General features: G+C 40.7%; 1 protein-coding gene across 1 annotated transcript; it reads right to left on the minus strand.

Moving 5' to 3' along the window:
• Window positions 1–389: 389 nt before the first annotated feature.
• On the minus strand, window positions 390–27,825 carry cftr (CF transmembrane conductance regulator). Its single transcript, XM_026312405.1, has 27 exons — window positions 27,618–27,825; window positions 26,387–26,497; window positions 23,747–23,858; window positions 22,643–22,858; window positions 21,960–22,049; window positions 20,692–20,855; window positions 20,253–20,378; window positions 19,373–19,619; window positions 19,182–19,274; window positions 16,891–17,067; window positions 16,531–16,722; window positions 14,634–14,728; window positions 13,719–13,805; window positions 12,513–13,305; window positions 12,219–12,347; window positions 12,105–12,142; window positions 11,259–11,542; window positions 10,781–10,860; window positions 9,826–9,976; window positions 7,434–7,661; window positions 6,673–6,773; window positions 4,788–5,018; window positions 3,589–3,744; window positions 3,331–3,420; window positions 2,924–3,096; window positions 2,160–2,265; window positions 390–1,889 (listed from the first exon to the last, which is right to left on the minus strand). The coding sequence occupies exons 1-27, from the start codon at window positions 27,668–27,670 to the stop codon at window positions 1,674–1,676; spliced, it is 4,539 nt and encodes a 1,512-aa protein (XP_026168190.1). The 5' UTR covers window positions 27,671–27,825; the 3' UTR covers window positions 390–1,673.
• Between the last annotated feature and the right edge of the window lie 97 nt (window positions 27,826–27,922).

Raw genomic sequence — 27,922 nt, forward strand, 5'->3', positions numbered from 1 at the left:
ATTTTCTGCATCACAACTTTACAAAACTATTATTTAGTATGAAAGAAAACAAAGAAGTGTGGGCCACAGTGGTTCCCAATTTCAGAAGGAAATACAAATTGGTAAAAAGGATTTAAACAAACCAAAAAAAAGTCACTTAGAAAAAAATATAGAAAATCTGTTGTAGAAAACATTTGTGAATTAAATAGAGCAATGGAAGTTTTATATAGGAAGTGAAAAAAGCTTTAGGACTTCATCACCTGACTGTTGCTATGAAAGCGGAAAAAATAAAAAATAGTGATTTGCTTTCAACATTATTATAATAAAGTTAAACTACAGATTTACATCAACTGCAATTGAATTGGCAGAACAACCACACAGATTTATCCATCCTGGAACTTTTTTTTTTTTTTTTTTTTTTTTAAAGCTAATGTTTTGCTCTGTAAATCTGAGGACTATGGAAATTCAGCTGCAAGACATCAGCAGTGTCTATTCCTCCAACTCTGGTCTTTGTTTATTTTCCTAAAGCATCAATAACACACTGAAAATTGAAATTCTACTTTAGTAAAAGTTTTATCAGCAAAATACAATCAAAGAATCAAAAGTTAACATACTCATTCTGCAGAAAAATGTCCCTGTCATTGTTACATTTAATATGTCTTTAGGTAAATACTATTGCTGCAATAAAATAGACGAACTTTCCTGATGTAATTAAGATTGGACCCATTTTAAATACTCTACATACGACTGCAATGCACTGCATTCAACAAGATATGTGTTTGAAGTTTTATTTGTACTTAAGTATAATACTTTAAGTAAATGTACTTAGTTACGTTCCAGCTCTGGCAGCATCACTGTTTGCTCCCACAAAGTGCAGACAGAGGCCAAAACAGAGAACAAAAGATGTGCTTGCAGATTTAATTGGCTTGGTATCAACGCGGCCTAAGACTGAGCAGAGAAGTCTCAAAACCTTTTGTGTTCGTTTTTTATAAAAGTCCTGAATCAGACTGGATTAGACGCTTATGACGAGGTAAATTGCGCTTTCTGGGCTTTGACTGTTCTGATTTTAACGCTCATAGTAATGCTTGTACATGTCCAGAAGAAAAGAGATCCAAGATGATCACAGCCTCATGCAAAAAACATAGAGGACCTCAGACTTCTGCAGTGTCTGCTGTTTCTAGTTTAGTTAAAAGAGACTGAAGGCTCTGAGGAAAACAGCTGGAACAAACATTGACAACATCTGTTTGCTCTGTTTTTATTGTTTGCTGTGATTGTAATTTTGCATGTTTACAGTGCACTGTACAGTATGCAAAGAAATGTATAGATGAGCTTGATCAATACTGTACATCAGTCCTAATTATCTGCTCTGATTTAAAAATCAATATAACACATGATGGAAACCTGAATTAGTTTTTCTGCACGTTTAATGTTTTCAATTTAACCTGTTAAACTCTGCTGGGACACCCTAACAAACACAGACGGGGTATTTCTGTTAGGAGGTTCTGCTGTATTCCATGTTATCATGTTTATTTTAAGGACTGTGATGCAGCAGAGGGAGAAAGATAAAAGGACAGCAGCTTCCTAGCCAAGTTTAAGAAGTTAACTCTCTAAAGATTTGGTATAATTGAGTTTGTCCGGGTTCTGGTGGAGCCTGTCTACATCCGTGTTGTGTGTGTGTGTGTGGTTCTGGCCAATTAGAGGCGAGTGTCGTGGACTTCGTCCTCAGCTTCCTCGGGCAGGGATGAGATTTTGGCAGTCTGTGGCGCCGCCCTCTTGCTGGAGTTGAGACGGTGCAGCGTCGGGAAGAGGCAGAGCCGATCAGCAGGGCTCATGGCCTGTTTTAGCTGACTCGTCTCATTCAGCAGTTTCTGGATGGAATCGTAGCTTTTCATCGAGCTCCTCTCAATCATCTGGACAGATGGAAGAGAGAAGCTGGTCAGGTGTCTACCTGGACTAGTCTATTGGGACAGTTCCTGTGTTTTCTTAAACCATTGGCCATGAACCATTTTTTCTTATCTTAGCAAGAGGCCAATTCAATCAGGGCGAGGGCAAAGCGAGCTGACCACATTAGCTTCACACCATCCTTGGCATTAAAATGTTGCTGAAAGCTGTTTTTGCACCAACTGAGTGAATTATCAGCAAATAAGATGAGCAAAATCCAAGTTTAAGTCAAAACTTACCAGGAATGATTGACACTCCAGCAGCGGCTCCACTCTGTGTTCTGATAGGATGACGGTACAGCTGGAGAACGCCTGCTTCAGCGTCTTTCTCAGGACTTGTAATGTTCTGCGCACACACACACACACACACACACACACACACACACACACACACACACACACACACACACACACACACACACACACACACAAAATCAACATCAAAGGCCGTCTCTCTCCACTGCTAACACATTAGCTTAGCGTTCTGCTTCCACTGAGGCTGACCTGAAAAAACAGGCATTACTGGCCTAGATTGCTCATTATAGGCTTCATTTCCCATCGTGACCCCCTCTGTGTGGTTACCAGCACATACAATACATACAGTAGGTCACAGCTACTGTAAGCACTGCAGATTGTCACCATCTGCAGTGACAGGAGCACTACACATGCTGGATTTGGATGAATGACCCTGCACTATGACCTAATGTAACAGAACACGACAAATACACACAGACCCTTAATTACTCTCAGGTATCAGATGTTTTTAAATGTGCAGTAGAAATTACTTTTATTACAGAAACGAGTTAATAAAGCTCCTAATGTACCTATATAAACAAATAAAGACAGAATGACAGATCAAGTTAATTTCTCATAATAAAGTCTGGAAAAAGCATCGTATAAAAGGTACGGAACATCTGGTGCTGCGCACACACTGAACTGTACGTCTCACAAAACCCATACTAAGACACAAAGACATCTTAGAACATGCTGGCACTCATACTGACATGGGGTCGAGGTAGGAGGAGGGTTCATCCAGCAGCAGGATGCGAGCCTTGCTGAGGATGGAGCGGGCGAGACACAGCAGCTGTTTGTGTCCGTTGCTCAACACGTTCCCTCCGTCCTCCAGCTGGAAGTCCAGCTTGTCTGGAAACTGCTCAATCACCGACTTCAGCCCCACCTGAGGAGACAAAGAACATGTTTTAGTAAACTTTATGCCAGGCTTATTCACAGGCATCAAACCAAGGCTTTTCAGTAAAGAAAAATATGAAAACGATGACCTGTAAGGTAAAAATCACGAATTTAAAACTGTGGCTAGTTCTCAAAAAAACAAGGTTCATCACTTCTGACTGATAAAACCTAAACCATGTTTGACAGACCAGACTAAGTCATAACTGGGAAATAAGAGCCTCACCTCCTCGGCTACCCTCCACAGCTCCTCATCGCTGTAACGTCCATGTGGGTCCAGGTTCATTCGAAAAGTTCCAGTCAGAATAAATACTTTCTGTTCGATAAAGACCAGAGACGACATTTAAATCAATGCATTTCCCATCACGATGACCTAAAAACACCACTGAGCATCCAGATTGTCTCTGTGATCTTGTAATTTGAATCATCAGCCTCTGGAAGTGCCTTACTGAAAAGCAGTTCAACAGCTGGAGACGTACTGTACCTGTGGCACCACTCCAAAGGCCTTCCTCCAGGTGTGCAGGGACACAGAGTTCCAGGAGACACCGTCAATGGAGATTTCTCCATCAGTGGAGGCGAGACGCAGCAGAGCGGACAGCAGGGTGCTCTTACCTGAACCTGTTCGACCCAGTAGACCCACCTACACACAGATACAACCAGGACCTTTTTACTTTGCCTATTATCTACAGAATACTGTACAGTATGCAGCACATATCTACAACTAGAATACACTCAAACAGTAAACGAACTGCTGCCTATATATTTAGGAGTCTAAAAGCCTTGAGGCAACAATTAGTCCTTTTATCAAGAGGCCACACAGCAGCTAATGGTACGAGGCTAAAGTGCTGACACTTAATGTGCTCTGCTGTCCTCCAGGATTCATTATGAGAAGCTTGTACTGACTGTAATTACTGCCAGGAGGAAAAAGAGAGAGAGAGACCGCAGTCAAATTCACTCTTTCTACTGAAAGCTATTTGGCAACCAGTGAGAAAACCAGACAGAAGGAAAACATTGCGAGAACCTGTTGCTGCTTACAATCATTCTGTTTGTTTTATCTGCCTTTATCTGTTTTATTAACACAGCTCCTTTATTTGCAATTTGTTTACTGTGTTGCCTGGTTTGTGTCTATGTTTGTGCATATTTTTTTATTTGTTTATTGAAATATTAACATAGAAACAAAATTGATTACCGTCCCAAATAATTTGTAACTGATTTTTGTTTTGCAAGGAAAAAAAAAAAGATGTAAATGATAAACATCTATTTTGCAAAGACTTGCATATTTACACATCCATTGCTGGATGGAGCAACATGTGGGGATGTATTTCTGTCCAGCCCTGCAGCTGGAATACATACTACTGACAACAGTAACCAAAATAATGAGCTGAAAGTCACTAAAACACTGGAGCTGCAGAGGTGGTGATAATCCTCAGTGTGTTTTATCACTAGAAGCCTTTAAACAGGCACATAGTCATAAGAACCACTGTAGCACAAAAATACTGATTATCACAGCTTTAGACAAATAAGCAGTGAGTCTTCCTGCAAGCCACTATGTCACCATGCTATAAACTTTCTCTGACCCTTTAATTGCAGCGCCCTTTTAGGGTTAAACAGTGTTTTTGATGTCTCAAAAACCAATATGATAGGTAACAGAGTTAGCATGCACACACATCAGTCAGGACTTACACTCTGCCCACCCTCCACAGAAAAGGAGATGTCACTGAGCACGGCCCGGCCACACCCTGTGTATTTCACAGTGAGGCCCTGGACGTCCATCTGACCACGGTTGGGCCAGCAGTCATGGGCGTGAGGGTTGTCGATAACAAAATTGGGGCCTCCTTTACCACTGGACTTCCCCGGCAGCGGCTCCTCTGATGGCAGGTCGATGAATTTGAACACTCGATCCACCGAACGCATCTGAGTGAGGCGCATGAAGAAGAGAAGTGAGTTTACTCCAGTTCTCTACTGTGATGTTGATGTTTCCAAACAATTTTCACTACTAGTCCGCTCACCCTACAACCAATGACCCTTCTGGTACGCTGGGGGCCACACCATCTACAATCAATCAATCAATTATAATTGTCAACTACCACTATACATATTTACCAAGTTTTGAAAGTATGGGACAGTTGGATCTTGTATATTTCAGGTCCTGTCATTTTTGTTCTGATTCTTTCATGGATTTTGTTGCTGAACAGAGGAAAAAAAAAAACAAAATCCAGCAACATTTTCAATATAAAGAAATTTATTCTTAGACCAAGTCATCTTGGCTCGGAGCCTTTATCCAGGAGCATCATGTGACCACCGATAAAGACCACAGACTGAAACACACTGCTCTAACACAGTTCTTTATTCTGCAATGTGTTGCTGGAGTTTTGACTGTTTTCCCTTCTCCATGGACCTTGGCAGTATGTGACATTGTGCAAGAAATTCCTACTCAACTGTTACACATAGTGAATTAAATAAAAAAATTAACAGGATATTTTGGAGGTGTAATACTTTATCAAAAGCAAACAAAACATTCTTGATAAGTTTATTTAGTAGCAACATCAGTGTGAATGTTTTTCAGAGGGAGTCACTGTAATGATATTTTTGCTCACATTTGAGTATCAGTCACTGAAAAACAGTGCCAACTCCCCCAAACACACACACACCACAAATCGACACCACCACTGTGTGAGTGTGTGCACAAGTACTGAGCAAAACATCCTGCACTGAGATAACCTCAAGCAGCTCTACTAACCAAAAAGTGGAGCAAAACATCCACTGAATGGGCACAAAATGGTTCAAGTCTCACACGAGTCTCCAGCAAGACTAATGGGGTTCCTGCAGTTCACACTGTACTTCTCTCTAAAACACTATATCAATAAAGGCCAAGCAACATCAAGTGCTATTACACAGAACAAGGAGCAACAGACTTCTACACTCATTATCTGTGGTTTCAGACCTGCTGCTGACCCACTCTCCTCATGATGCATACAAACCAAAGCAAAACACAGTAAAAGTAATGCTATTTTACCAAAACCTCTCCTAATTAATAAAGATAGGCTACACGCTGGTTATTTGACAGATGCTTTAGCACAAAACGCTTTATAAGGAGTAATGTTAAGGGTTCAGTTTCATGAGGACACGAGAAGAAACGGTAATTGTACAATTAACAGCAGAACCGCTGTACCATCAGAGGTAAATCAAACCCCACAATATTGAAGGGTCACTCTGAAATTGGGGGGAATTATGGGGAATAAGGTCAGTAAATATCTAAATCCCATCTGTTTCTGCTTTGCACAAAATTAGCTCTATTTGCAAGTACAGGAGGAAGCCAGCAAAGGATTATCTTGCACTCTTGACCCCTAACAGCAGGTCACAGCATTATTGGTGAAATTAGACTAGCAGCAGAGACCTGGTTGCGGACAGGTGAAATAAAACAAACCCAACCGCGTTCAGCAAAACCTCCTCCAATGTGTGCGTATGTAACGTTTAACACACTTTTGACTGGTCATTGGTTATGTGGTATTTTATTGCAAGTCAAGTCACATGACGATAGCCATGCATGTCTGCGTGGATCACATACCAGGCCGTCTACAGTGATGCTGGTGATGACAGCCCATTGGAAGGTTCCCAGGATGAGCATGGCCAGGGCCACGATGATGCCAACCTCCCCTGGTTTGTCCTCTGTGTGCACAGACACACACACACACAGGTATCAGTACTGTCCAATCAAAACTGCTCTCTGTAATGTCATAGCAGCCCTGATACTGGCCCTGTTTGAAACTAATGAGCTGTGAAATGACCCTTTAATTTGCTTTCAACATAAACACACAGTATGACGCAGCAACATGTGTTTGTGTGTGCGTTTGTACTCGTGTTTCCCATTGATTTAGTTAAATAAGCACATGCTTCCTTTTGTACATGACATTTTATCCAGTTGCATTCCAACAGTTTTGATCAGTTTTCATAGACAAACTGCTCTGTTGTGATCCTGATATCTGACTCTTCACTGTGACACACTGATAAGACCCAGGCTTCTTCACTTGAGAGGCCCAGTGGAAATAATGAGGTGTTTACCAAACTAACTTGCTGGAATTTCAAGATGTTCCTTCCTCTCATTTTCAGCTGTGCAATCCTACTTCATACTCAACCCAAATAAAACAAATAATAAAGCGCTATTATTATTCTCATATGGTGTAGTACGTCTTTACTACGTATTGCCTCTCTGGGTTTTGTCATTTTGTTGTTCACATAAGAGTTACTTTTTTGGTGAATCCTGAAACCTATCCTACATCAACACATGCAACCCTCTGTGCATTCATCAACAGCCATCACGTTACTCACGGTTGGTTCCCACTGCAATGAAGGCAGCAGCAGTGAAGAACAGGACAAAAATCATGTCACAGCGGAAGAGGAACCAACGTAGCGTGGCCAAGTAGTGGAACCATGTGGCCGTGTGAGTGTTCAGCGCTTTGTGGAAGAGCATCTCAAAGTAGGTTTGCCGCCCAAACGCCCGAATTGTCCATAAACCCTTCAGTGAGATGATGAGGTGGGAGAAGATGGGGCTACGAGCTGCAGGACAGGAGAGGAGACACATTTTAAAAGCAGTATAGGGAAAAAGCATTTTGGTGCACAAGAACTAATTTTGCTGTCATAATAGCCTTGCTGTGTCAGGAGGAAGAAATCAGGCATGAACTTGTGATATTTCTTAATCGGCTATGAGTTTTAAAAGGACAGAAGGCACATGGAGCACGACAGAAAATAAATGAATGATGTAAAAAAATTAAAAGACATTGGGCGCATTAGATCAAAGTGAGAGACAACAGGATGAGACAATTTAGTATAAAACCCTATGTGAACCAAATGTTACTCATGCTACTCATGACCTCAGTGGACCCTTAACACAGTATTTTGCAGATAGTTTTACAGAGATGATGTGATTAGTTAAGTAACAGGGACAATGAATGAATAACACATTCCTGATTTGAAATTTTCCACATGCATCGCTGCTGAAAACTTGAAACAGTCGGTGTTTTTTCCTGTCTGAAGCCTCCCTGATCAGAAAGAAAGGTAAATGTGAGGAAGGAAACAATCAAGTTGATGTTTAACTTGTTTTATGCATGCATTCAGGATGGCAAAGAGATAGGGTAGTATACTGCATGGTGATCACAGTGAAACTGGAAGAAGGGCCACATACCAGTATACTTTAATCATCATTCATAAACTAAATATGATTTTGCCATCTGAGCATTATTGCATCTCTTCTTTAAAAGGCAGCATCATTTCTATGTTTAAATTGCATGCTATGTTTTCAAATCCTATGCATGTTTATCTTTGAGTATTGTAAATGGAAAACCTCTAATAAACACTTGAGAGGCCAGTACACATAATGTTCACTGGTTTTTTTCTGACGCGCTGGTTGTGACACAGGAGTGGCGACACCAGGATGGGGTTGGAGGAAATCCCAGCTCGGCTCATCTCTCTCTGAACCCAACGGAAAGAGCTCGCTGTCATCACCGAAACACACATTCACTGAATTAAGAGCAGAGCAGGGAAGTCCAAAAGACACAGAGCAGAGCATCTCTGTCAGCAGTGACTGTTTTCTGATCCTCTGACATTAAAACCTGCTCTTTCTGTAACAAAGTATGACTGAAATCTGAATTAAAAGGAGACTGTTGTCACATGTTCTGCTCTAAAACATATGTTTTTCTCTACCTTGGTCTTTTTAAATAGTAAAAATATGATCTCAAGTTACCTAAATATATTAAGTATGTGTGACAGAAATTTTTGTTTTGTGATTTTTATTTTAATATCCACAAGGACTTTTCTTGGAAGACTGAATTTAGACCTGCAGAAACCCTGGACCATATGATACAAAACTGATTTTGGTGCTTTGAACTGTGGGAAAGCTGCTGATTTAAAAATCCGAAAATGGATTTAGCTTTTCTGTGCTCTGAGTAAGAAAAAAATTCTTTTCTGTCTAAAAGTTTTTTTATAACAGGGATCTTTGCTAATTACTGTTTGAATCTCTCTGTCCCGCTTCCTGTAACTCCTCCACCCCTCTGAAGCGGCCCATCCATCCTCTCCTTCAACCCTGCCTTTGTCATGTTTTTGTTCAGCGTGATCTTTGCTCCTGGATACCACCTGCCTACCTACCTCTGCCTGTGGCTGGATGATGACTTTGGTGTCTGCTCCCGCTGAGTCTGGCTTCCTCTGTTTGCAGTATCGGTTTTACTATCATGTTTTAACTTTTACTCTTCCTGAATAGTTTCAGTTTCACCATTATTCACCTCAATTCTCACTTGCTTCAACTTCAGGAGAGAACTCTTTAAAAACACTACAATATATGTACAGTAGTAGAGGAAAGCAACTATAAAGGACAAAAAATTTGATTCTTATTTTAGTCTCCTCTTGCAATTTTAGAGTTTTTTTTAAAATGCACTTAGAGCATTTGTTCCAATAAATTTAATGTGTCCATAAAAAGCCAGGTATTTTACTATATTTTACTTTAATTTACATTTTCCAAATGCACAGTTTCCTTATGAGAAGCTCAGTCTCACTGCTAATGCTGCACTGAACTACACAATATTACATGTATGATGCAAATTCTTTGCTCTAACAAGTGTGGAGATTTAGTCACTTCACACTGATGGTGTAAAAGATTCATTCTCATTTAATATTAACACAAATTACAATCATACACATGCTGAAGACCCTAATCCTCCCCAACTTTTACCTTCAGCCTCCAGTAGTTTGAGCTGCTGGCCTGTTCGGAGGAAGTATTTCCTAAGAATAACAAAGATCACAGCCAATGGGATGGCAGCGATGAAGATGTAGGGCCTCATGATCGACACGGTGAAGATGGCACCAGTAACAATCAATGTCAGCTGGAGTGAGAGAGGGATAGAAAAAAGAAAATGAGCAGACTTGAGCCAAAACAATCCTAAATAATCTGACCGTACTTCCGATTAGCTTTAGCTAGCAGCTTCAAGACTGACTTCATGTAGCTCTGGACAGAAGAAACATTTGGACCGTGGTAGCTGGAGTCTGTAGCTTCAAGTTTCGGGACTGTGGAGCTGCCAATTACCAGAGTCGGTTTCTCAAAATCGGTTAGAAACGTGAACAGGCAGGTGATGATCCGCGGGATGTTTCCGTCGGAAGCTAACAGGCTAACTGCTAACGGGGCTAAGCTAACGTTAGCGGGCTTTTGGTCGAAGGTGTGGAGCTTCCGGTTCAGTGATCCTTGACTCAAAAACTGCCAGAAGCGTCTTATTGTGACTAAAGGAGGCAGAAGAAAAACTAAACATTTACCACACCGAGCAGGAGAGACAGAGAGAGGCCATGCTAGCAGCTAGCTGAGCTAACTGGGGGGGCTCCCGAGTGCTAAGTCCGGAAATAGCAAGACGAACCGGGCAGAAAAATACTGTACTTGACTAGTACAGGAACATGTGATGGTTTATGGGTTGTTGTACAAAGAATCTAGATGGTTTTTAGGCGAGTTAGACTGGAACTAATCCGTAAGGGAGCACTACAGAAACACACAGCACAGAAACACCCTAGCAACAGGAAGTGGATTCGCTTACACAGGAAACGGTGTCATCAGTAGACTGACGTTATAGTCAATATACGGTCTTAGTGCTGACATTTACTTTTGACTGTAATTAGATTATGTCATCCATTGTGTTACTTACCTGAACAAGGTCAAACAGCACCAGAGGGAGCATGTCATCTATAGTGGCCATATCCTTGGTGAATCTGTTCATGATCCTGCCTGGAGGTGGACAAACATTCAAACCTTGAGTATGGTTGTGAATGACTATATCAATATGGCATTTAATATGGTTATCCAGGTAGACAAAAATACAAGTGTATACAAGGCTAATGGAGAACATTCTCCAAAAGACCCTTAAAACCTGGAGAGCTGGTCTCATTGAATACTTTTAAAGGGATCCTGAATACCTTGATGGCAGATTATTCTGTCTGTAAATGCTTTGCCTGAGTTCATTTATACATTGGGTTGCCTATCTTGGCCAGGACACTCTTGAAAAAGAGATTGTAAATCCCAATGTGCTTTTCCAGGTTAAATAAAGGTTATAATGATTAAAAAATATATAAATAAATAATTTGCATTTTGAACTTTAAGGCCCTGAAAAACATCTGGAAAATCACCTGTCTTCATAGTATTGAGCACAGCCATGGGGGCTCGTAGCACAGCTCTAAGCATCTGTTCATGCAGTCTTTTAGAAACGGTGAGTAATGTGTGCACTAATGGAAGACCCCTGAAGAATCCTAAGGCCAGGACACTCTCTGATGTGGCCACATAGATGTACATGATGTAGTAAGCACTGGTTGGTATGATGGTGACTCCGTGCTGAACAGGGGGTGATGAGGCATTGGGGTGCTGCACAATGCTGTAGTTGGATGAAGGGTTGTTGCTGTCACTCAAGATCTTGCTGGTAGGACAGAGCAAACCAAATATTAGTCTGAAAATAGGCGTAAAAGACACTGTAGCCCTGCTTGGAGACTCACGTATAAATACATATTAGATTTTATACCATTAATGCTCTTTTTAATAGCAGTTCCCAAAATTTTTAATGAAGGAGATGCGTATACTTTAGACATTAAACTTTAATCAGTCAAAACCACAGGTTCCTCTAAAAACCATCAATTACTGATTTACTTGACATTTTAAACCATTGTACTGTATGTTTAACAGATGTAAAAAATAAAAAAGAAAACTATATGTATAAAAAAATTCATGTCTGAACATACAGTACACTGCACAGTTTAAAACATTTTTAGGAGAGAAAAATTCTCTTATTACATATATACACACATCTTAAATATGTATGTTAAAAATCTACTTTAGCTACCAAATACTTGTCCAAAAAGTTGTACCACCAAAAAATAAATGATCTGTCAGGGACAAATACTGTTACTGCAATACTACTGGGTTTTCAGTAGAGACAAAAACATCTCTTCTCTATGGTGTGGAACATAATACCTGGCACTTACTCAGTAATAAGGAAAATGCCAATGACTGAACCTGCAACCTATTGGTGAAAAGAGAAAAATTATTAATTAAATTCACCTAAAAGCACACAAGCTTAAAGATGGTAATGACTTTACCTCAATGATGAAAACAAAGACGATGAAAATGAGGACGTAGACTAAGCTCCTGTTGGTAGTGAAGTAGCGTAGGTACGTGCTCCATGAGGTAGTTTCAAAGATGTTCTTACGTTCATCTGCAAAGCATTCCTGCACAGACACAGATCCCACCTTAATATCCTTATGTGTCCAGAAAAATCTATATTGTCATAAAATAAAGTACATTCACAAAATCTTGAAGTGAGGACAAAGAACAGATTTATCTGTAATACAAACATGGCATTTAAAAAAAAAAAAACTGTTTTAAAGTCCTACCGCCATGTCTTCTTCATCTACATCCTCACTTATGTCATAAACGCTGTCTTTGGAGAGGCGGCGTGCATAAATGTCAAGCTCAGACGCCAAGTCACACTGTGGTGTGACGGACAGTTTTCTCCTGAACGAGGACTGCATCTGCTCCCTGCGCTCTTGGCTCTGAGCATTGGTGATGAACGCCAGCACAGACTGGCGCCGCTGCCCGTTCAGATGCTGCAGCCCATGATGATAGAGGTTACTCCTGGGGAGCACCTCCTCTACTTGATCATCTTCAGGAACTACAGAAAATTTCCTCTCAGAAAGTTCATGGACCCCATCCTCCGCTGTTGTCGTCGTCTGCGGAGCATTTGCAGTCTGTTGGGAGTTCCCAATGAAGGAGAACTTGCGGGCAGCTGCCAGGGGACTAAGGATGAGTGACTGTTTACGTTTTTCTGGGTAGCCATCACTTACAGGATGGCCTTGGGATCCTGAAACTATTACTGGAGTTGGGGGTTGGCGGAAAGACTGTCTGACTGGCTCTGGGCCTCGAAAGTTCGCGGTTTCATCTACAGAGACCCTGCGGAGAGTTTCTGTGAGAATTGAGCTGCGCCGCTCTGCGTTGATGTTGTCATACGCTTCGAGGCCGAGGAGGAGGGAGCTGAAATCAGGACGCTGGGCCTGTAGCTCTGAGAAGGTGCCGTAGAAGTAGCAGTCTCCGTTGTGCAGGAGAAGGATTTTGTCTGCACGTTTGAGATGCTCCAACTTACTGGTCACCACAATGCGAGTCTTGGAGGCCATAAGTTTACAGACGCATCTGTGTAATGACACAGGCAAAGAAGAATGTAAAGTAAAGTTACAGTGACTTCAGGCCCCCACACCTTTAGCTATTTCTTTAAACTGTATGGAATCACTGTTACATACAAAAAACAAGAACAGAAGACAGGGTGAGGCATCAACTCTTCAAAGAAACTTTAGTTTTCACCACATAAGTAAAATGTTTATTCAGCAATAATTTTGCCTGATTTCTCCTTTTGAAAGATTGACAAAGTCCTCATTTAACCACAGGATGATTCCCTTTTGCGTAACATAAAAAAAATAATATTTTAGTGTGATGAAGTCGCTGTAACTCACCACAGTGAGCCTGAGTATGTCTGAGACAACAAGAGAAAACTTAGCTCAACCACCCCAACCCCCTCCACGTGAAAAGCTCTCTGTTAGAGAACATACTTCTCAAAGATGTCTTTCTCTGTCACAATGTCCAGGTGGGTGAAAGGTGCATCCAAGAGGTACAGGTCGGCATCTTTATACACAGCCCTGCGGGAGAAAACACATACACGCATTTAGTCAAAAGGAAACAGGAAAAGAAACATTAGGGAAACACAAAACAATAGGCACAAAAAGAAAAGCTACACATCTAAATGGTATAAATGTGGTAGTTGGGCTCCTTTTATATTTACAGCAGTGGCAAAAGCCAAAAATCAATACATGGCTGCAAATTGATGAACACAAAATCAATAAATAATACAGAGAAATAGAAGTGACTGAGTGGTGTAATCTACAAGGAGAGTTAATGGAGTAATAAATTAGAAGCACGACCATGGCCACAGAAAATGCCATAAATCATAACACAGGCGGACAACCCACAGATAAGAATGAAAGGTAGTTGTTCTCACCTTTGGACAGTTATGGTTATGTACAATTATTCTGTTGGGAACAGTAATTTGAAGTATGACCAAAGACAAATACTTGTAAATATTATTTAGTAGATGTTTTTATTGGCTGAAACCTTTAACCTTTAAAGTAAGAGTAATGACGGCACTGATAGACATATTAGTTTATGGCCCTGAAACTGATAGTTAAATTGGATTCATTGTGAAATACAGTGTGTATTCATTGTTGACCGTGTGATAAAGGCTGAAGAAGTCGAACATTTTTTCTCACCAACAAACTGATCTAGAAGAAAGAAAAAGTCACTGCCCATGGTATTCACCACTCATTTAGGAGTCTTTACCTAAATCATGTTATTATTTATGTCCTTTACTGAACAACATGGTCACAGAGGCTGATCAAAGTAAAAACCATGATTACAACCAATCAGTAGAGGTGATCAGAGGCATACAGGTGTGACAGGATGTACAGTACCTGGCCAGCCCAAGGCGAGCCCTTTGACCACCGCTGAGGGTCACCCCTCCTTCGATTAGGAGCGTCTTGTCTTTCTCAGGCAGCAAGGAAAAGTCCTAGAGAGGAAACAGGGGGTCAAGCAGGGCAAGCATGGATGGTCTTTTGTATAACAGCAGGAGGAACTGTGTGACACCAAAGAGCTGAAACAAGTCAAACCATGTTAAGGAAGATCAACCTCCTCAATATCTGCCTAAACAGACCGATTGCTTCAGCTTCTTCTTTCACTGCCTATGCCCCCGTTTCTTTTCTACGTCATAGTGACCAAGGTATTTAATTTCACTCCTTTCTGTATTTATTCCTTGTTGTGCTGCACACTGAAGAAAACTGTCTATTAATTCTAGCAATTCAAATGAAAGGCAAATTAAGGCTTATTGTCTTACAGCGCAAAGTATAAACATGGCATATGTCCAACTGAGGAAATGTAATGGAAAGACGTCATGCTGCTACACTGAGATAGCACAACTAAAGTTTTTAAGCACTTTAAAAGTATAAGTATGATGTGTAGTCTACTGTTCACCGGTTTTAAAACATCAACACCCACAAGTAAAACTAAAAAGGCTCATTTCTTTTCATTGTTCAGTATCTCAGGACTGTGTCTGCAAAAACTATGTCTGAACACCACAATAGTCCTATATAGGACTTTTACATGGCAAAGCAAATCATGTTCATACAGTCTCAGAGTTCAGATCACCCAAAAAGGACAAACCACAGATGGGATAAGCACAAACAGACAGAGTGCATGTGGTGGTAACTGATAATGAAAAGAGATACCCACACCAATAAGCATGAAGTGACAGCACAGGTTTATATCGCTGAAACTTCCTACCTTTTATACGGCAGCTTCCGCTGTCCTGACAGGAGTGCATAGGGGACCAAGTTAACAGGTTAACAGCTTGTAAAATAAGGCAGCACAGTCAAAAGACATGTTATGTGTCTCACTGTGAACAAAAAGCACCTGCTGGGCCAGAGGCTGAGGGCAAAAGATGAGTTTACAGTGGGAAGAGCAACCATTGCAGCCTGGTGTTTCAGGGGGCAACAATTTGTCTGCTTATACACATGTACATATACTATATGTATAACTTTTTATATATGTGATATCTAAGGGTTGCATGTATCTGCAATGTAAAAAAAATATATATAATTCATAATCTATTTTACCATGAAATCAGCTCATCTGTGTTGTAATGTCTGTCACTGGGAACCAGCAAGCTCATATTCCCTCCCAGTGACATAACATGAGAGATCCATGGCAACACAGGAGACATTATTCTGCAGAGGGTCTATCAGTCAACACTGAGGCTTATGAGACCACGAGTGTGTGTATGCATGTGTGTAAGTGCATGAAGGAGAAAATGCACTAGCATGTGTGTGTGGGTGGGATAATGGGTGTAAATGTGGACTGTAGAAACCTGAACCTTCTTGAGTTTTTGCAGAGGCTCCAAACAGACAACTGAGCAGAGAGCATCAGTCCAATGAAGAGAAGAAAGCCGGCAGATTACTGCAGCTACTTGTAACTGAACTGACAATTTTTTTTATTAATACATGTTGTTACTCTGTCACTGATTATAGTGACCTGACATCTGCTCTATTTTCTTATTGACAAAAAGTGTTTGTGGTTAGCTTACAATGGTTTCCACTGGTCCAAGCTGTCAAATAAATACAATGGAGTTTAAAGAAAAGTGTTACTGTCTTCTGCTATAAGTTGAGTGGTGTCTGGAATAAACAGCAGGTACAATGATCAACCACCATGACTGAACAACACCCACAGAAATTCACTTCAGCTACAGAACAGAAGAAGGAAGACAAAAAACAAACAAACAAAAAAAAAAAAGTAAATTATAGATTAACATGGATGTACCTCTTCCAGCTGGCAGGCCTTGATGACAGAGGTGTAGCGGTACTCGTCGTAGGTCAGGCCAAAGAGGATGTTGTCTCGGATCGTCCCCGGCATGATCCAGGCAGTTTGTGGTGAGAAGGAGATCCGACCGCTGTGTCTAATTTTACCCTCCGATGGCACCAACTCACCCAGAATCATCATGAGCAGGGAACTCTGGAGCAAACGGTAAAACAACGTGGGCACACAAATTGTTACCGTCACATATTGCAGCACAACTTGAAGTGAGTCAGTTCGGGTTTCATCGGCCTAACTTCAGGACACTTTAGATTCAACTGCTCTAACCAAAATTTCTTTTTGGTCGAGACGATTTCTCTAACCTACCTTCCCTGAGCCAGTGGATCCGGCGACCGCCAGCATCTTGCCCTTCTCCAGGTGCAGGCTGATGTTTTTGAGGACAGGTGTGACATACAGGTTGGTGAAGAACAGGCTGGCGTCACCATTCAGATGTCCATTTGCTTTGTTCTCCTGTTTGATCTTCTCAAACAGTTCACCAATGCCCTACAGAACACAGTTTCAGTGTGAGCTGCTACAGTATGGACTAACCCAAAAACACTGGGACAAAGATATTAGCATCCTATTAAAAAACATCCTTCATTAGATTGTTGTCACGCTGTACCGGACTAGCATGGCTGGTCATATATACGTACTCTAGCTCTAGGTTTAGATCATTAACTGCAGTTTAGAGTAAACTTGTCAGAATATGATTACAATAATAAAAAGTAACAGTAGAAATGTCTTTTTATAGTGCTCTTCACAGATTTTACAATTTTTAAAGAAGAATTTTGGACAAATTAAAAAAAACACTGTGCTGGATTAAAATATACACATATGGTATACACTATATACTTTGGCACACTCTAACCAAGTACTACTTCAGAGTACACATATCACTCTGTGTCTATGTGTGCATGGCAGGTGATTTGTGTTTTCCATTTAGTTTACATTACTGCTTGCTTGAGCGATGGTGTCAGTCGTGCTGTGCTTTCAGGTCAAACTGCTGTGAGAAAGTCTCCCAAATCTTTCACAATAGCCTCATTTCACCTCATCTGTCACCACCTCTATAAAGATTAGTGGGTGACGCATCTCACTGTTAGAAAAGGGGAACTCTGCTCGACTTGCCGGCTTAATCATTGACCTCTGCCAAGTTTTATGGGTCACTGTTCCTCTAATGCCAGGGCTCGGTGTGGTCTGTATAGGTTTGTCTGTGCGATTCTCATTCTAATGAGCTGACGTCTACGCTGCGACCAGTAAAGAAAGGCAACACCCCTCCCATTCATCTGCGAATGGCACATTCCAGGAAGAGGAGAAGGCAAGAGGAGAATCTGGGAATTGGGTGATGAACACAGCTCAGAGTCTCAAAGGGAGAGTCAGTGTTCCCAGCAAAGTTTGGTGACGCCGCTGAGATAATTAATTATGCAAAGTGACAGGAAAAAAAAAAGTTGGTTGTTCCTTTTCTCACGGTATTGGGTTGTCAGTGATTTACACCTGCTAGACTAAATTTACAGCCTGTGCCTATAGATAATAGTATTGTGGCTTGTGTGAGTTTAACTTTCAAAATGCCTCTGACCTCTACAGTCTGACACACATACAGTAAAAATACTACAGTGACACTGATATTGAGATTTGAGAGCTGAATTGTAATATACCAGGCAAGAGTCTTTTGTCCATAAATACATTAGATATACACACTTATCTGATATTTGTCAGTACTCACAGCTGGACAAGACAGTCTCTAAACTACATTTGGCATTTCTATAAAGATATTTTTGTTTCCTTATTAGCTAAGATAAAAAAAAAAAGGATCTAAAGTAGGTGTCAGGTAGAATAAGTCATTACAGGTCAGTGCATCAATATTAGCATTAGTTTTAGTCTTTTACTTAGATTTTTAATGTTGAGCTTCGTAGATATGAGGAAATGTAATCTGCCACATGTACACATCCATCTACAACAGTTACACCTCATCGTTTTGGGGATTATTACCTGGCACATTCTCACACCAAACAATGGACATTATTGATTAATCAGCATTTGGAGTTTTGTAAGTAAAACATGATCTGAGATTGTGCTAGAGGATTTCAGCACTGCACCGTGAGAAACCCTCAGAGCACATAATAACAATAAGTAAGACTTCGTCATTAGCTGGGCTGCTCGGATTCCATTTCTTCTTGACGTAACACGTTCATTTCTTTGTTTTAATGTCTTGCATAGTGTTTTGTTTGTTTCAGTGACACTCATGTTTGCTTCATGATGACTACTACTGTGTATCTGCTGGCTATAACTTAGATAGATAGATATAAAGATAAAATCCTAATTTTTTAAATGACATTTCCAGCAGCAATATGTTCAATAAACTCAGAAGTAGCAGGGGGAATTTTGATATTTAGTTCCATTATACCTTAAGTTATTTCCTTAGGTTTAATTAATTTCTCACTTAAATACCATACAATAATACACATTCTGTGTTTATGCATTTTATAACTAATTGTTGATGACTTAGGATACAGATGTTTGATTAAGGACACTACAAATGACAAAATGAACATTTTACACACGTTAGAAATAAGTTTTTAAAAATATATATATCGAAATGTGACTAACAGACACAAACAAACCTCATCCCATGATGCAGACACATTGACTAGCTCCAGATCAGTGGTGGTCAGGTTGTACTCCAGTACTCTGTATTCTTCCTTCATTAAGAATTCCTGGAGAAATCAAAGGACAGGCTGGTACTGTACATTCATATTTACATGTTGAAATGAATATTGCATGTTGTGTATCTTGCACCTCTCTCCTGACCCACCTCGATCTTCTTAACCAGTGCCAGTGTGTCGTACCACATCTGGATGGATCCTGGCAGCTGGCGGGTCAGCGTCATTCGCAAAACCATACAGTAGGAGGATGTGGTGAAGATAGGACGCAGAGCGATTTCTGTGGTGAGCGCGTAAGGCACTATGGCTGACACAATAGCCAAGATGGCAGAGAAGAAATATGAGGCGCTGTAGAAATAACGCAGAGAACCGATCTTTCTTGTCAGCGTCATCTCATCCCTAAGGAGGGAGAATAAAGAACATTTGAATTTGAACAAAGCTTTTAACAGTCTCAGCTTATAATTATAACTAAAGCAATTTGTTTTGACCAGGGTCACTGTGAAATGAATAAACAATACTGCTTGCATTACTTTGGATATGTTTGTCATATGCTTCATATTGAAGTTATTTCGTTGCTATTATCAGTTAAAAGTGAAGTCCTGGTGCCTCTGTGTTGGTTCTGATAGTTATCATCATATTTTTGCACCATGACATCCAAACTCTGCCCTGCAGCTTTATTGTGTTTGTGTCCTAACCACATTTTAACATCTCTCTATCAATTTTATCACCAGGTTGATCCATTTCTATAGTACATTCAAAGCCTTTTGACTGACTCGCTTGTTTCTGCAGTTAAATTTATCAAAGTATGACATATGATATATATTGTATAGGCACAGTAACATATAAAAAGAGACTATGCAAGTTAAAAAAATTAGGATTTCTATCCTTTAAATTTTGCAAGTTACAGTTATAGTAACTTATATCCCTTCTTTCAGCAAAAGATCGGTGATTAAACTTTAACAGAATCAAAAGGAATCAGCAAAGGAGACATTTCTTCTTTCTTATGCAGTTGTGTGTGTGGTGGCTCCTTACTGCCTGATGTTTTTGATGATGGTCTCCATGATCTCCTCCCAGCCGTATGCCTTCACAGAGTGGATGTTCTCCACGATCTCTGAGGTGAGAGCCAGACGGCGGCTGATCATCCCTGCTCGCTTCACCCTGTTTACAGGAGATAACATACTGCTACCTACTGTCATACATGAATGCCTGAGCCTAACCTTAACCTAAATATTGGAGCCTGCATTTTGTCCTCATAAGGACGTCAAGTCTCCACAATGTGACTTGGTAAATGTCACAAGCAAAAACACGCATATCACGACATGCACCTATATACAAACGTGGTATAGGTTTGTTTATGACTTGTTCACATATTTTTTTGTTTTAGATGTTCAGAGTAGACTAGATTAGGTCACAGAATAATTAAGTACAATTTTATGTTTAGTTGTAGTATATTTAATATGTGCTTCTCTACCTGTGTGGCCCCATCTTCTGTGAGAGCCAGGCCTGGATGATGCCCAGCACGGTGAGAGCTGCAAGGGCACTTAAACCATACACCTCGATCAGCTCCCATATCAGACCCACACACAGTATACACTGCAGGGGGGTGATCCACACAAAGTGGGCCAGACCCAGGCTCTGAAACACACACATGAAGTACACGGTAACATGTAACACTGTGACACTTTCCAGTAACGAAATGTTCTTTTGCTTCTGACTACAGCAAGTTCAAATGTCAGTTTTTAATAGTCCACCAGCTTGGGATGCCTTATCTGCTCACTTGCCTGCAGGGTTGAATAGAGGTTTGAAATGTTAGCAGACGTCAGTAGCTCCTGTCAGCTTGGATATTCATGAGCAAAATGCAGCCATGTGCAACAAACAACCAATTAACTATACCAGAAAATGTTTTGTGTCATATTCTAGTTAAAACATTAGGGTTTGGAACACAAGTCAGTCTGAAAAAGATCCAACTAGAATTGAAAGAATAACGGTATTTAAATAACTGCATTGTTTTGGGTCAGTGCTCAGTTGCTCACTTGCCCACTGTACTGTAATTACAGAATTTCAATGTTGTGAATGCAATACTCAAAACATACTGCTCCTGTTATTACTTTAACCATGGCAGAGCCTTGAACCAGGCACTTTGGTGAAAGGAAATTCAACCTGCAGCCCACACATGAAGAGAAGCCTTCCTTCACCTCAAGTGAGGTCGGAGTGGAGGCTATTCTGTCGAATCCACTTTTATCCTGTCAGTACTGTGAGGTGACAAACAGTTTAGTTGTTACCTTAATAAATTACCTTTCATCCATGTACCTGCAACCTCCCTCCTTTCATCCAACACAAATGCACAACATCAGACCAGGTAACCACACAATTATAAGGACAGACTGGTGCACAGCCAGGCCACATCACAAGCCAGGTGATAATTGTCTCAAAGCAGGCGGCAGAGTGTTTACACATTCAACACCTCGGTGAGACACAAGGCAAGATTCAGTTCAGCCTTCCTCCACACACAGCAACACACACACACAATTTGGAATGCCACTTTTATAAATCGGAAATTTAAGTTTTTGCTTTTTAATATATTTCTAAAAATTTAAAAGAAAAGATTGTTGCACAAAATGGTAATTTTATTCACTGAAAACCTAAATCTCCATCACATTAAAGTGTGCACAAAGTGAAGGAGTGTGAATATGTTCTTAAGCCAATATGCAAAAAAAGTTAACTTTTAGGGTTTCTCACCTCATCCAGTTTGTTGAGATGGGCAGACATCAGACTGACCAGCTGACCAGTGCTGATTTTATCTAAGACTCGGCTGGATAACTTCAGGGTCTGAAAAGGTCAAAGGTCAGAGTTCAGCAGAAGCACAAAGAGAAAAAGTGAATTGGATCGAGAGGAAGCAGTGACACATGGCCAAGTTTCGACACCAGGCTGCCACACCCCTCACAGCAGCCTGTGGATTGTCACTGCTGAGCTTCCACATATGAGAAGCTTCTGGGAATGTCCAGTCATGCACGATAAACAAGGTGTAGTCATTTAGCTGGTAGGCAGCTCTGGAACACTGGATCTTAAAAACAGCATAGAGACAAAGCTTTTCAGCAAACAAATGGCCCCAAATAATTTTCCTGTCCAAACCGGGTTGTATTGTGTTCTATTGAAAACCTATTGCTGCAGTAGCTGTTTTAGGTAGTAATTGTTTAAATTGTGTTTTATAACAAACAAACAAAAAAAAAGTAATATATCTCATCAAAAAAATTTGAAAGCAATATTTATTGAAGAATTGTCTCAACCAGTAAACCACCTCAACCTGATATGCAAGCTAGAAAACTCACAAAATCCACTTTGGGTTCACGCTCACTATTTGACACATCCAATGTAATTTAATGCAAAAAACTATTTTTTATTTCACAAAAGTGTATACACACCTTCTTATATATAAGACTGAAGAGGGCGATGCGGATCTGCATGCCCAGGTGATGCAAGCCAAAGATGGCTGGCTGCAGCAGAAGGAAGCGGGCAGTGAATAGGAGACAGAGGCCCAGGGCAAGGAAGTATCCCTGACTGCGCTCTGGAGCGTAGAACGGGTCGAAGGAGGCGATGATACGGCCCAGAAGCTGCGGTTGCACAGTCTTGGAAGCCTCCTGCACCAAGACGTAGGACATCGGGTCAGAAAAGACATTAAATGACTTAAGAACTACTCTTTTTACTTTGTTTCTCTGGCACCCTTGGAGCAAGTACTGTCACAGTTCCGTAATTGACCATAAATGACATTCTGTTAAATATTTAAGATCTAATACCCAAATACTCACTTGGCTCCCATTCAGGGGCTGCTTTGTTTTCTCACATAGCCCCTTTAACAGGCATTCCTGTCGTCATGACAACATCTCCAACCTCACTAGCTATGCCACGGCCGGTGTCGCCACCTTCGCATAAGCGCATGATAGTGAGCTGGTTTGTGCCACAGCACTGCTAACACTCTTGTGATGTTTGTCCACTTCAGTAACAGGTACTACCGTACTTAGAGTCACTGCGTGACGAGAACTGATGATGGGGATTTTGTGTTTATTTAAGGACACTGTCAACACATTTGACCTTTTTTAAAATGAAGAAGTTGCAGTTATTCAGTGTTTACCATCGGAAGTATCTTGGGCAGCATTTAGATGACAGAAAATATAAACCAATACCGACAAATACTAGAACCAAGTCACATTTCAGGTTACAGTTCAGACTCTGGACCTTGAACACACTATTTCCAATGAACAATATTATTTTCTAATTAGACTATAAGGGTATAAATAAGAGTCCTGGAATGACATGTAGTTGATGGTTGAAGGGTCCAGCTACACTTGACCTTCATCACATTTGTGTCTACATCCACTTCTTACTTAGTTCTAAGACTTTTTTATTTTATATACTACACACAAAATCTATAAAGCCTGCAACACCTTGTTGTTTGATCCATTGTGTTAGAGTTTATGCCACATTGTCAGATCTGCCTCCTCCACAGAGGCCAAGACCGACAGACTCACCCCAAGGTAGAGGAGGACGCCAAAGAAGGCGAAAGGGCCGAAGAAGCACCGGGCCAAGGCTCTCATCAACTTGGGTTTGTTCTTGGCTGATGCCACCTCTCTGTCCCATTCTCTGCAGGGGAGACAGAGTTACAACATACTTAAACAGCAGTGCAGCACACTATCCAAATGCCAGGTTTGGCTGTGGCTGCTCCATTTGTCTCCTACTATTATGGTGACAGGCCAGCTGTGAACTTGTTAAGACTCTTTTCTACAACTTGCTAATTCAGTCACAGAAAAGGAAACTATGCATTTATTTATTTCAAGAAGAAACTCATAAGACATTCTTATGTTCAGTAGCCCAGTGATGCACTTCTCTTTCAATCTGAAGTCACAAACCTGTTAAAGCAGGTTTTTTTACTATGTGGAGCGATGTTGCATTAGATGCAGCTTTTTTTGTACTTTGGGCCCTGTACTTTCATTGTAGACTGTCCAACCTGTTTGTTTTTAATTACACATAAGATCAAATACCTTTCAGGTTAACTTCAAAAAAACACAACCATTGTACAATGGTACAACCCAGCCACTTGGGTTACACAAGCCAATGAACTCTTGATGCTGATCCCAAGCCCGGATAAATGGGAAGGATTGCGAAAAAAGGGTGTAATACCTGAGCTGAGTCAAATACAAAAACATAAACTGGATTTCCATGGAGGACCATTCAAGACCTGGTTTCCGACAACTGCCACGAGTACTGTTGGCCAGCAGGGTACCGAAGGATGACCTGCCGTGGCAACCAAGTATTTTTGTAATATTGTATAAAAATGTCACTTGTATTTATTATTGCAAATTATTTATTATCTCAGACCAATGAAGTATTTCATTAGACTGATTGCAGTTTGATTATATATGTGACAAATAACAGCTGAAGTGAAATTGTAACCAGGACTTGGCAGGTGCTGTGAGTTGAGGTAGTGGAATTTGAATTGACACAATAAATATTGGTTCTCTTTATAGATCAACTGAGGTGAAAAAAAACTTTTATGGGATAAAGAATGAAAAGTTAAGTAGTAATTAGAAATGCACAGATATATCTGACTGGACATAAGTGCACAGCCCTCATGTTTCTCTGGCTTTATTTACTTTCTTGAACTGTGCACATTTGGATGGAAATCAGCTGGCACAGAACAGAGAGGAAGAGGTGGCTGATTCTCAAGAAAGCAGAGAAGTAAATATTTCATGGTTTCTGGTCATGACAGAGGAAGTGAGAAAAATGAATGAAACATCCCTTCCACCGTCATTATCATCTCCAGGTTAGGGAATAGTAAGGAGGACACAACAAGGGTAATACAACATGGTTAGATTGAGAATAACACACACAGATCTGCTGCTGTTTGAGGCTAGTACGTTTGATGGAAGGGCTGATAGTACACAGGACACTATAACAGCAGAGAAAGTTCACATTCCCAGAACCACTCACTGTTTGTCTGATAGAAATAGAGAAAGCAAAATCACCCACCAGTGCTCATTCATCACCCAGTAGGCCCTTTCTAAAGGTCACCTTTTTAACACCTATGTACATTAACTGGCTTGTTGGCAGCATTCAGCATGATGCAGGGTGACCAAGAGACAAGGCCAATGTGCTCTGGTTGTTAGGGAAGGTTAAAAAATGAAAAGAAAAAAAAAGGCATAAATTCTTTGGGATAACATTTAACTCTGTTCATTTTTTAGTAAAATGATGTGGCATTTGTTTTCGTGCTACAAAAGAGGGCACAAAGGAGAGATAAACAAATAGTGACAATGATAAAAGAACACAAAGGGTATTTTCCAGACTTTACTAAGTAAAGTTTACAACATAACCCTGTAAATTTTAATGCAAAATAAAGATGAGCTAGAAAAAAGAGAAAACTAAGAAAGAAAAGCACATAAAGAGAAACAACTGAGAACTGAAGAAATGAAATAACCACAAAACAAGAGAAACACTGAAATTAGAGAGAAGAATTAACCTTGTTCACCATCTGTTCCCTTGATTGTTTCACAGGTTGTTTAAATACCAGCCCATATTTTACCCTGACTCTGAGAGAAGGATGGAAATTAACCTGGCAGTCTGCAGGCTTGATGTTTTTCATACATGCCCTTTACTTGTGTTTACAGTAACACACTGTTTCTCAACATATATTTTAAATTTTCCATTCAAAATGTTATGTTCACATCACATAATCCCGTCCTGCACAACGTTTACTGTACATTTTAAAAGGTGGATTGTTGGAGTCAATAGTTTGATGGCCAAATATGCTCAGAACATTACCCAGAGTGCCTTTCTATCACTAAGTCAAGAGTGGTAGCGACAGGGAGAGCTGAATTACTGCCAGATCTCATTCTGGTCTAATTTTCTTCCTCTGTGTGTAATTATTAAAACACTAGTGCTAAATAGAAGCTCACAAAGCCCACTCGAGACCGACAACAAAATATGACACTGACACTTTTTGTTTTCGTATAGTCTGACACAAGAAAGATAACTTGGTTGACCTCTTCACTGACCCCTGAGTGACTGTCTTCATGAGTCTGGGCTGTAGCGTGACAATTAGTGACAACAGTCCAACAGTCGGGGTGTGGGGATGTAAGCATAATAAATACAAACGTTCTGTAAACTGCACAAACCTTTCAAGTCTCTCAGAGAGGTTGTCAGCCAGATCGAAAGAAGGAGCCTTGTACACATCACTCAGCTCCAACTTCTTTCTGAAGCCCTTCCTCAGCAGTGGTGTCGTCCAACTGCAGGAAAAACACAGAGACTCTTGTTATCAGCTGTTTTAGGTCAGGATGCCTAAAAAAAAAATAAATCAGAAAATAATATATTCATGCTAATCAATAAAGTCCACCACAAAAACAACTAGAACATCTTAAATGGGATTGTAACACCAGAAAAGGTTTGTCTTATTAAAAACAAAAGCAGTGAACTCTACAAATCCTAAATTTTAAGCATTTTAAGTTAATTAGGCAAAGACGTGCTTAAGGCAACGCAGTCACATATGTGTGTTTCTGTTTGGTCCGAGGATCCAACTGGCATAAGAGCCAGGGTAACAGGGGTAGAGCGATAGTTGTAAGTCATCCCTGAGGTTTCACAGTCAGACTAATGACAGAGAAAGCAGATAAAGTCAGATGTTTGCTCTTCCCTGTGACTAACACATTTAAACGAAGGATGCCCCAGCCAGGTGACACCCTGCACTTTACATCATCTCACGTTTAATGGGACGTTATGTGTGAGGAGAAAGAACATGTGCACCTTAAACTTGACTTTTTAGGGGGATGACATTAAAATATCACATAGTGATGCAGGGGAAGCACTGAAGAATAATGCACCTAATGAATTACGACTTTGAAAATATTGAGGACTCAGCAAACCCTGAAGAGCGCCTAACGCCACCTGACAGCATTTTCTAGAACATCATCGGCGCATTAACGCACAGTATTAAACGGCAACGTGCGCATTTTACGCATGGAACATGTAACACACAAAGGCATCTGTGTAGAACACATTCCTATATCATTAGGAGCACAAACTTCAATCGTGCTGGCAGTTTTTAGTGGAATATTGGTCATTTCCTTTGGAAACAAAACAGGACATGAAGACGGCCCCTGACTGCATGAGAGCGCTTCCTACCGACTGTCACTCAGACACGATCACATTTTTCTAATGTTTCATAATTTGCCCAAAAATCAACCTGTGCCCGGTCTCACCTGACGCGTGGGGTCCAATGTTCCACTTTGGTATATAATTGGTCACCAAATGATTACACCTGACGTGATTTTTAGAAAGCCATGCTCTCCATTGATGTTGGTGTGTCTATAATCTGCACCTTACCACGCGCCTGAGAAAGAGACCTCGTCTTACCAGAAGAAAAATTTGGAGAAAAAGTTTGCATCTTCCACTGGTGACTTCTGCATCCTAAGTGCGTCGCCAGTTTGGTTTCTCTGCACCTGAGTCGTATTCGTGCGCGTCGCTCACATTTGTGTGGCTCCGGTCCTACACGCAGGGAGAGGGTGCTCGCCAGTGCCCGTTTTATTCTTCACTTTGTGCCTCCGGTAAATATGATGTCACTGTTCAGTTATCTTCCTCCCCAAAAATCAAGACTGGTATTTCTATCCTGTGTGCGTCTCCTTGGTGTTCTGTGGTGCCTCCCTCCCTCCCTCCCTGCC

The sequence above is a fragment of the Mastacembelus armatus genome, chromosome 6, assembly GCF_900324485.2.
Source record: "Mastacembelus armatus chromosome 6, fMasArm1.2, whole genome shotgun sequence".
Lineage (NCBI taxonomy): Eukaryota > Metazoa > Chordata > Actinopteri > Synbranchiformes > Mastacembelidae > Mastacembelus > Mastacembelus armatus.

Excerpts from the sequence above, each read along its gene's own strand:
- cftr (XM_026312405.1), bottom strand. The coding sequence starts at position 27,670 with ATGCAGAAGTCACCAGTGGAAGATGCAAACTTTTTCTCCAAATTTTTC. Across the intron at positions 16,723-16,890 it reads GATCCACTGGCTCAGGGAAG|AGTTCCCTGCTCATGATGAT; the intron begins GTAGGTTAGAGA and ends CGTTTGCTCCAG. Across the intron at positions 7,662-9,825 it reads CAAACTACTGGAGGCTGAAG|CTCGTAGCCCCATCTTCTCC; the intron begins GTAAAAGTTGGG and ends CCTGTCCTGCAG.